This window comes from Otolemur garnettii, unplaced genomic scaffold (genome assembly GCF_000181295.1).
Source record: "Otolemur garnettii isolate 467f Iridium unplaced genomic scaffold, OtoGar3 scaffold00014, whole genome shotgun sequence".
In the NCBI taxonomy this organism is placed as follows: domain Eukaryota; kingdom Metazoa; phylum Chordata; class Mammalia; order Primates; family Galagidae; genus Otolemur; species Otolemur garnettii.
Window position 1 is genome coordinate 16,060,474 of NW_003852409.1, and position 11,177 is coordinate 16,071,650.

Genomic DNA, 11,177 nt, shown 5'->3' on the forward strand with positions numbered 1-11,177 from the left:
TTTTTGGCCGGGGCTGGGTTTGAATCCAGCATATGGGGCCGGCGCCCTACCTTTTTGAGCCACAGGCACCACCCAAGATTACATATTCTTATTTTTATCTACTCCAATTTATATCTTTTGTAGCCTATTAATTGACATTTGTATTGATTCAGTCTATTATTTTTTAGTTTGATTTGCTTTTTCTAGCTTTTTGAGTTTAATAATTGGTTTGCTTATTCTGAATAAAGTTTTCTAACAAAGTCATTCAAAACTATGATATTAAAATACTAGGGGTGCAAAAAATATTTATACACATTCCCCAAAAATGTATGAATTGGATGTAAAATGGATGTGTGTAGCATGTCTAGGTACACTTGACCAGTAAAGGTACCTCCAATTCAACTTCAAAAAGTAGTACATAGATAACATATCTTAAAATGTGCATACATTTTTTGGCATCCTCTGTATATTTTGCAGTATCTCATGCATTTTGTTTTTGTTTCTTTGAGACAGAGTATCACTTTATTGCTCTCAGTAGAGTGCTGTGGCGTCATTGCTCACAGCAACCTCAAACTCTTGGGCCCAAGTGATTCTCTTGCATCAGTCTTCCGAGTAGTTGGGACTACAGGCACTTGCCACAATGCCAGGCTAATTATAGAGACAGTGGTCTCACACTTGCTCATGCTGTTCTCAAACCTGTGAGCTCAGGCAATCCACCCACCTCAGCCTCCAAAAGTCCTAGGATTATAGGCGTGAGACACCATGCCTGGCCACAGTATCTCATATAATAGATGAGATATGTAATGTTTCCTCTTTTGTTAATTTTTTTTTAATTCGGGGTTAATATAAGGATATATGTGATTAGTTACATTTGTAAGGTAAAGTCCAAAGTCTGAGTTGTAGTTGAGTCCTTTACCCAGAAAGTGTGCTTGCTGTATGCCCCTACACTGTACCCAATAGGTGGCTTTTGGTTAATTCTTTTTTTGTTGTTAATTCTTAATCTTGAATTCTTTCTCTTTGACTTGGGGATATTAGAAGAATGAATGTTAACCTGTTCAGTTTCTACTCACTGAAGAATTTTTTTGCTGAGATTTTCTTCTTGTCCTAAAATATTATGAGTACATTCAGCATGAATACACTATGAGCAAGGTCTGGTTTGCTCTCCATCTTGAAAATAAAGCCTTCTTACTAGCCAAGCTTCCTTCTCTTCTACCGTCCCAAACAAGGTGCTCTCCCTGTCAGTGTAGTCAGTAAGTGTGTGATTTCTCTTTAACAAATAACTGATATTGAAGACCTGTGGGTCATTAAGCCAGAGATATATTTCAGGACCTATTCCGATAAATGCAAGTGGCAAATCAAGGAGCATTAACTTGCTCTGTTCAGTGGAGGAGACATCTTTCCCCGGAGCACTATGTGTAGTAACGCCAGGACCGAACAGCCTGCAGGTGTCGAGGAAACTAATGCCGAAGTGATTCAGAGTTTGATTAGTTTAGGAATCCTTTACAGAGGATGGTTGAATTTTATTGGAAGGAAGGCGAGCAAATGATTCGCAAGCAAAGAAAAGAAAAAGGGCCTTCTAGAAAGGAATAATGAAAATTACGAAAGACAAAAAAAAGGTTAATTAAAAGTTATATATGTATTTGCAGACACACAGTGTGCGTGTTTGTTACTATTTGCAAACCTTCCCATGGTCCACTACGTTAAGCATTACAGCAATCCTTTGAGAGTTCATTATTCCTGTTTTGTGAATGGAAGCAGAGGTTTGAGTGGTGGATCCAAGTGTAGAAGATCTTCCAGCTTGAAGTTCTCTCTTGTTTCCACTGTGTCATGCTAAGGGGTCGACCCTTTAGAGGCCACACCGTGTCTTGTCCACAAGGCAGCCCCTGGTGAGGATAGGAGAAGGAAGGAGGGTACTGGCTGTGTGGGTGTCCTCCAGTGTGTAACCTCAGTGTTTGTCTCATTTGAGATCCCTGCAGTGAAGTTGAACGAGCTCCTCGAGAACTTTTATGTCACCGTTAAGAAGAGTGACGGCTCAGACTTCCTGGCCACCTCACTGCATGCCATCCGCCGAGGCCTGGACCGCATCCTGAAGAATGCAGGTGTGGGCTTCTCCATCACCAGCAGCACCTTCAGCTCTTCCACCAAGAAACTCAAGGAGAAGCTGTGGGTGCTGAGTAAGGCAGGCATGTCAGGGGCCCGTTCTCGCAACATCGTCTACTTCTCCCTGTCTGACGAGGAGGAGATGTGGCAGGCGGGGTGTCTAGGGGACGACAGCCCTATCACGCTCCTGTCCACCGTGGTCAAGTACAACAGCCAGTACCTGAACATGCGGACGCTGCAGGAGCATGCCGATCTGATGTATGGTGACATCGAGCTGCTCAAAGACCCACAGAACCAGCCCTACTTCGCCCGGACAGACAGCGTCAAGCGGGAGAGTCGGAGTGGTTCCACCAGAGTGTGTCACGGCAAGATCTACCACGAGCACTCCAGGGGGCACAAACAGTGCCCTTACTGCCTCCTCTACAAGTACATGTACATCCACCGGCCGCCCACCCAGATGGAGGCCCGGTCCCCCTTCTACCTTACTGCCAGAAAGGAGGCCGCAGACATGGGCAGTGTGTGGTACGAGGAACAGAGGATGGGGCTGCGATCTCTTCGGGGAATTGTCCCAAACTTAGCCAAGAAGGTCAAGCTGGAAAACTGTGAGAACTTCACCTTCGTCTCGTTTACTCAGGTCTCCAGGAGGCTGGGCTCTCACAGCTGCTGCCAGTGAGCCCAGCCTGGGGCAGCCCTTGCCCCGTGCACCCTCCTAGGCCAGAGCCCCCCTAGGTGGCCAGGGTCAGCGTCACCAGTGCTCTGAGGAGGCGGGGGCTGACCAGGCATGACGTCTATCAGGCTGGTCTCCATCAGTGTGGCCTGCTAATCCCTGGACTTGGGTTTGTTTTTTAAGTAGATGAGTCTGAATAATTCAGATGTTTTATCCAAATGTGTGTCACCTTTGTTAACTTTTAGAATTTAACACAATGTATAATTGCTACATACAAGAGTGAGGAAATTCATTTTATCTAGTGCCTTTTTAGCACAGGTTTTCTCAAGAAAGGAAAGAAAAGAAAAGAAAAAAGGAAACTGTTTAGACATTAAAAAAAAAAAAAAATCCCAGTAGCCCAGTAGCTTTAGAGTGTTAGAATTACACTTTGTTGAATTACACTCACAGTAATGAACTAGAAAGAGAGAGGCAGACGTGTTAACAGTTTCCAGGAGCAGAATTGCACTTGACACTCCTTTATATTTTGCTGATGGGTAACATGGTTCTGCAGAGCAAACAGCCTCACTGGAGGGGAGGTCCGCAGTGGAAGCGACTCCGTCTCGACTGTCAGTGGAGACAATTTTGTGAAAAAGATGAATGCACCAGAAGGGTGTTTGTGAGAACAAGGTTTCCTGTGACTAGCTGGTTTGTAATATGAGGGAATTTCCAGCAGGGAAGGAAAATGGCTTGGAAGAGCCATCTGTGATTCAAAATGTGAAAACCTCCTGAAGCAGAAGTGCCTACATTTTATTTCTCAGCACCACATGAGAGCTCTTTTCATTTAACCATTGTTTTTATTGTTTTTAATGTCATAGTTCTGTCAATAGGTAACACTGGATCTATTAAAACAACTAAAGGTAATGGTCAGGCTTCACCAAGAAAATCCAACAAAATAAACTGCAAAGAAAACAAATCCCAAAACGTGTTTATTAAAGAGCTTTGAAATATTCTTGTCAAAGCCTGACTTTTTCAGCCACAGTAGATGCCATCATTTTAGGTTGGCACCAACGTTTGCAACATGATAATTTAGGGGACCTACCAGGTAAGCAAACCCGGCATTAAAAATGTAGTTGTAAAGTCAGAGCCTAATGTAGATTATTAATGCAATTTGAAACCATTTCACTCAGGTAAAATTCAACCTGATTGCAGAATTATTTAAACATGAGCAGAATTTCCTGATTACTACTCTGAATGCAACAGTAGGGGAATAAGGAGCCCAAAGAGTACTAATTAACAATAACAGTAATTCATAGGGATCTTTACATTTGAGGAAAAACTTCTACAACTTTATGCCATCATGTTCCTGTGTATGTTTTGTAATCCCCAATTAAACTTCCAGTACCAGTTCACTTTGGAGAAGTCGGAAAATCAGTCCCCTTTCTTTTTCAAAATATTATTTTGGTATTTATTTTAATTGTTTTTTAAGAACATTCACTAGTCGCTGAAATATGTAATACTTCTTTACCAGAGAACACTCGACCAATGCTGCCTTAAGGTGTGATGTTCCCTTTTGCGTTACTGTGCATTGATCATTTTGTTTACGAGTTGATCTTGCCTAGGTAGAGGTTAATTTTGGTGTATTTTCATCTGTATGTACATAACAGGTAATATTTAATAATCATTGTTATGACTTGATATTGTATACTGTTCTGTTGTGGTTTTCCTATAGTGATTTTAGGGTTTTGATTAAAAAGAGACAGACAAAACATGAGGTACAGTTTCCTTTAGTTCGCTAAACACCCAAAGGATATTTTTGTTTGTGGAAAGCAGATGGTCATTTCCTTGTCAGTTCTGCACTGAAACTGAAATATAACCTCGGTGAACTATTGGGCAGAGCCTGCAGCTTACTTAAATAAAGCCTCCACTTTTATTTTAGATTCAAGAAGAAATGGCCCTTAGGAACCTTTTCAGATTTTAACATTTCCAATAGTAGCAATAACCGATCCAGAGTTTGTAACCTTTCTCCTGATAGTGGCTTCTCATTCACTGAATAACCATCCCTGCTTCAGGCTTGTTGCCTGCCACTTACGTGATGTACTATAAATCCCCAGAGTTCTGAAGTGAATGATTGCAATAAAAAGTCTGGAAGGCACATCTTCAGAGCCCTCTGAAGGAAAGAACTGTATATCAGTATCCTGAATGCCATTCATTACATGCCTTCATGGGAATGGAAGTGAGGAGGAGAGCACTTCCATCAGGTGTTACCATGCTCCACCCATCGTGCTAGGTATTTTCTCTGTTCTGTCTTGGTGTATATGTGTGTATGTGTGCACACACTTTAAATTTATGGTGAACCTGGTGAACCTGTTAAAATGGCAAAGTGCCTGTCCATGGGCATGGCCAAGGCCGACCCTGGAGGATGTTAGTGGAGGGCAGAGGAGGTAGTCTGGTTGGTGTTCTGCTAGGGCAGTTGTTTTGGCTTTCCAGTCTGCTCTAAACTTCACCTGCTGGGGACGCCTTGATTTTCTGCTCTTGGCCTAAACAGGAGGAAGGAGATCCCAAGAGGGAAGGTTGGGAACATTTTTCCCACTTACCTTTGGGGTTTTTGTGTTCTACAGTGGGAATGAATTTCAAGAATTCTCAGATTCACCTAGGTACCAGTTACCTTTGGGCTGTGCGTCGGGACGGTTCTGCGGGAGCTATGAGAGGGCCCGTGGAGTCCTTGGGGTGAGCTCCTGCCCACAGCATTGTCCATATCTGCTCTGAAGTGAGCCCTGCTTTCTTGCTACTGACTCAGACTCTAGCAGGTCTCCTTGTTGGAAGTTTACTCTGGCAGAGATGATAGGTGTCAAATTGAATTAAACATAAAGAGTTTAGCACATCATAAGCATGTGATAAATGTTCCTATTTCTTAGTGATGACTTTTGATAATAATTATTTAACTAATCTGCTTTATACCACTTATCTCTTCCATCATGGAGATTTTCTCTCTCTTAAAATGTTAAACTTGAAGAGGAAACCAAACCCGATAATCTGGGCAAGTTAACACATTTTCACCCATGAATTCTACCTCTAACTCAACCAAGCCCTGATACCTCAAATATAGCAAAAATAAGTGAAGCCAGAACAGAAAAGCCTTAATAGGCTTTATGAGACAGTTTTTCCATTGTTTAGTGTGCTTGCAAAAAAGAATATTATGAAAGTATCTAACCAAAGCTGTGAAAGAAATGGTCTCCTTGGTCTTGTGGGGTTTTTCCAATTTTCCTCGGATTTTGGTTTTGTTTTGTTTTTTTTGCTACATTAGTCTGACTGATAAATGATGTTTGAAGAAATATGAAATTCTCTTACTTTGATTTTTATTTTAATCCAGCCTTATTAAAAGCATCAAGCACTATATTCCACTCTCTCGACCTGTTCATAGACACAGTCATTAGGAGGAGCTGAGCAAAGTAATACCCACATAGAGACTAAAGCCTCTTGCTAAAATGGAAAGATTGGTAGACTGGGAGCTATTTCACTCCTCACTTAGGCAAATGCTGGTGTCACTTTCCTCCGCTATCAAGGGGGCTCCATGGAATGGATCATCTCCAAGGTGAACAGTGTCACACAGTTCTTAAAGGTTCATACAATTAGGAAGTGGCAAAGTCAGGATGCAAAATTCCTAATTCCTGAAAGTCAAATAATTAATCTCCTAATTTTGTGCTTCTCACTCTATGGGGATACCTTCTTTAGGAATAAGATTTTTCTTTTCTTTTTCTTTTTAAGGAAAAAAATCATGTTGATTTCAGCTTTCTCAAGACAAGATGCCATTCTTGAATTTTCAAGTTCCACAACTTCTAAAATTATCTTGCTATCTCTAGGCAGCAGGATGTTGATTATTTTTCTCAGTTTAGGTTAACATTAGCTATACTGTTACTACTTAAATAAAAAGAATGTTTGAACATCATGCTTATCAAACATGCATCTCTTTCTTTTTTTTGAGACAGAGCCTCAAGCTGTCCCCCTGGGTAGAGTGCTGTGGCATCACAACTCACAGCAACCTCCAACTCCTGGGCTCAAGCAAGTCTCCTGCCTCCGCTTCCCAAGTAGCTGGGGCCACAGGCGCCCGCCACAATGCCCGGCTATTTTTTGGTTGCAGCCGTCATTGTTGTTTGGCGGCGCTGGGCTGGATTTGAACCTGCCACCTTAGGTGTATGTGGCTGGCACCTTAGTCACTTGAGCTATAGGCGCCGAGCCCAAAATGCATCTTTTTGTTGCTTTAATTTATTTGTATTTTATTTATTTATTTTATTTTTTTGAGACAGAGCCTCAAGCTATCACCCTGGGTAGAGTGTCGTGGCATCACAGCTCACAGCAACCTCCAACTCCTGGGCTTAAGCAATTCTGTTGCCTCGGCCTTCTGAGTAGCTGGGACTACAGGCACCCACCACAATGCTGGCCTATTTTTTGGTTGTAGTTGTCATTGTTTGGCAGGCCTGGGCCAGATTCGAACCTGTCGGCTCTGGTGTATGTGGCTGGTGCCTTAGCCACTTGAGCTACAGGCGCCACCTTATTTTTATTTTTTAAGACAGAGTCTCACTTTTTGTTGCCCTCCGCACAGTGCCATTGCATCATGATAGCTCACAGCAACCTCAAACTCTTGGGCTCAAGTGATCTTTTACCTCCGCCTCCCAAGTAGCTGAGACTATAGGCACCTGCCACAATGCCCAGCAAGTTTTTCTTTTCTATTTTTCTTTTTAGTACAGATTGGGTCTCACTCTTGCTCAGTCTGGTCTCAAACTCCTGAGTTCAAGCAATCCACCCGCCTCAGCCTCCCGAAGTGCTGGGATTACAGGCACGTGGCATCATGCCCAGCCACCTTTGTTGCTTTTGTGAGATGGCGATTGCTTAAAAACTTTGAACTTATAACTAGTTACCTTTAGGCATCAAGGAAGGTAAATAATGAAGACCTCAAGTAAGAGTTACCTCATTTTCTCTACATGATCAAAGTTAAGACTAAGGCCCATACTCACAGTTCTGAGCAGAATACTTTTTTTTTTTTTGAGACAGAGCCTCAAGCTGTTCCCCTGGGTAGAGTGCCGTCGCATCACAGTTCACAGCAACCTCCAACTCCTGGGCTCAAGCAAGTCTCTTGCCTCAGCCTCCCAAGTAGCTGGGACCACAGGTGCCCGCCACAACACCTGGCTATTTTTTTTTGGTTGCAGCCGTTATTGTTATTTGGCGGGCCCAGGCTGGATTCGAACCTGCCACCTTTAGGTGTATATGGCTGGTGCCTTAGCCACTTGAGCCACAGGCGCTGAGCCCAGAATACTTTAAAATGCTTTTGCCTTTAGAGTGAATTTTTAATGATCTGTGTTTTTAAAAAATCCCATTGTTTAGCAATGTTCTTAAGTAAAGATCTTGTTGCATCTTCTCAGATAAATGAATCACCTTATTTAAAACAGGAGTTGGGAAGGATTGGGAGGGACCTATAGCTGCTCTCCCTTTCCCAGAGAAGGGGAGGCCGTCTGGGATAATAATTAACATCTCTGATAATTCTTACTTCTGACGTGTTCCTTACATCACAGGATTCCCCACAGTCTTTTGAGGGAGGCTGCCCATTCTTCAGGCAAAGTTTACCCATTATTTTTATGCTTAAGGATACTTCTAATTAATTATAGTCCTAAAAATCCAGAGAAGGTTTCCTATGTTATTGATCAGAATCAGATTGTTAAGTTCAAATAAAGTGTTTAGTTATTTATTTAATGCAACTCATATGGAAGTTCATTATTTCAGGAAATAATTAAGACAAAAAAAACCACACAGTGGGTAATATGGAGATATATATTAGTTCCATTACTATTAATAGCAATTAGATACTAGCACTAGCACTCTTGGAGGCCCAGGTGGGTGGATAGCTTGAGCTCACAGTTCCAGACTAAGCTGAGCAAAAAGGGAGACCCCGCCTCTACTAAAAATAGAAAAACTGAGGCAAGAGGATCACTTGAGCTCAAGAGTTGGAGGTTGCTGTGAGCTTTGATCCCACAGCATTCTACCCAGGGCAATAGCTTGAGATTCCGTCTCAATAATAATGACAATAGCAATTAGATAGATCTCTCTCTCCTGTTGAGAATGGGCTCCTAAATATATTATGGTCAATATAATTGGTTTAATTTGCACTTAATTGTGGTTATTATTACACCTACTGATTTGTTTAAATGCAAGTTTCTAGAATAGTGGTTCTCAACCACATACCACGACCCTTTAATACAGATGATGTCATCACGCCAGGTACTGTATGTGGGCAGACCCGCCTAGAGACGGATAGAGGAGCGGTGTCTCAATTCCTAAGACCATTGGAAATACGTGGTTTCCAACCCCCAAAGGGGCTGCAACTCACAGGTTGAGAACCGCTGTTTTAGAAGGTTCAGATTTGACTGACACAGTGTTAAGTGCTTTCTCAAAACTGCCTCACTTTCTCATTTAATTTTCACAGCAGCTCTGCAAGGGTCTAATTATCCCATTTTACTTATTGAGAAACCAGGCTCAGAGAAGTTAATTAAACTTCCCAAAGTATCACAGAGCTAAAAAGTTAGAGAATTTAAGTTTGAACATAGGTTTTTGACTCAACATCCAGTGCTCAATCTATTAGACAAAACTGCCTTGGAGGTCCATTTAACATCTTTTGGGGGGAAAACAGAGACTGTGTCACCCAGGCTTTATGGTTGACCTCATCACAGCTCACTGTAACCTTGAACTCCTGGGCTCAAACAATCCTCCTGCCTCACCTCCCAGAGTGCTAGAATTAGAGTCATGAGCACCATGCTGGCCTAAATTAATCAACTTTTTTTTTTTAAGACAGAGTCTCATTTTGTTACCCTCAATAGAGTACTGTAACATAGCTCGCAGCAACCTCAGACTCTTGGGCTCAAGTGATTCTCTTGCCTCAGCCTCCTGAGTTCCTGGGACTATAGGCACTCATCACAACACCCATCTATTTTTAGACATGGGCTCTTGCTCTGGCTCAGGCTGGTCTGGAACTTGTGAGCTCAGGCAATCCACCTACTCTGGCCTCCCAGATTGCTAAGACTGATTAGCAATGAAGGCATGAGCCACCATGCCCAGCCCACAAATCAACTTTTTAAAAATTAAACACAGTTTCTATTTGCTTGGGAAGTATTTTGTCTCTTGCACCAGACACTTTATATCTACTCTCTTACTAACTGATAAGTCATTTGGGTATAATTTAATAGTTCCTGGAAAACCTGATGGTTTTCTATGAACGAGTATATTTTCTGCCTGCGGCAAACCTTCCATCTTTATCCAGTGAGCAATTTATATTACCCGCTATCTACTTTAAAGGGCAGATGGTCATGCCAGTATATTCTAACAGAAGTCAGTTGCTTTATAAACTGTACCTGTTTTGACATTGGAACCACTGCTTAAAATGTAAAGGAGTTTTACTCACCTATGCCACAATTCCATGTCAGGTTTTTTATTTGTGCTTTTTAATTTGTTGTCAGAAGATTTTCTATAATCTTTAGGCTAAAGCCTACTCTCAAAGCAAAATATACTTAGTCATTTGCTTTCTGTTCTTTCCTTTATCAGGGCATATTTATTTTTCTCTTTTGAGACTTAAAAAGGAATAGGTTAGAGGTAACTCTGAGATCATCTAGTCATATTCTCTCGTTTTGCCAATAAGGAAATGTAGAGGGAAAATTGGCCTTTCCCCTAAAAGTTCACGGAAAGATCAACTTACAATCAAGGAAGATTAATAAGAGAATTTATTTACCCCACACAGGCAAAATCACAGAGTGATAACAGTTTTCCAGTGGAGTTCAAGTATCTATACACACCTTGGAGGGAAGGGGGCAGCTGGGGAGAAGAGGGGAGTAAATGGTTGCTAGAGAGATTGCTAGGGAGACAGTGGATGTGGGGAGAAATAGATTGACTTACAACCTGAGAGATGGGTATTCATGACCCAAATGATTCGGGCCGTGTATTCCTACATTCCTGACCCCCATTCCTGAAATATTTTGAGGATCTTTTCTGTTATCCTTTTTGACCCTCTGATCAGGCCTGCCCAGTTTATGCAGATAGAGGGAAGTCCTCCTCCATTGATTCTTGACCTTGAATGGCCTCCAGTTCAAAATGTTTTTTATACCAGGGAGTCCTACTATGTAGTTAAATTTCCTTAGCTCCTTCAGAAATTAAAGGCCAGGGATAATAAAGCGTCCGTCTAAGATCAGCCAAACAATAAGTAGGAGATTCAGGAGTAGAAAATCAGTCTACAACTCCTCCGTTCATGTCATAGCTGGAAAGATTTGGATTTTAAAAAAGTAATTATAGAGGGCGCCAGCCCCATATGCTGGAGGTGGCAGGTTCAAACCCAGCCCCGGCCAAAAACTGCAAATAATAATTATAGAACTGCATTTGGCAAAATAGACATCTGGCTAGGAGAAGCCTCCAGTGA

General features: G+C 42.0%; 1 protein-coding gene across 3 annotated transcripts in view; it reads left to right on the plus strand.

The window, feature by feature from the left end:
* KIAA1958 (KIAA1958 ortholog) overlaps positions 1-3,113 on the plus strand; it is a 75,000-nt gene extending 71,887 nt beyond the window's left edge. Inside the window, exon 3 of one of the 3 annotated variants that reach the window (XM_003785223.2) lies at positions 1,946-3,113. In XM_003785223.2, coding sequence (XP_003785271.1) covers positions 1,946-2,752 — 807 coding nt within the window. In that variant the 3' untranslated portion in view covers positions 2,753-3,113. The remainder of the gene's footprint in view (positions 1-1,945) is intronic. The other 2 variants (XM_003785224.3, XM_012802372.1) reach the window with 2 other exon arrangements.
* The last annotated feature ends 8,064 nt before the right edge of the window (positions 3,114-11,177 follow it).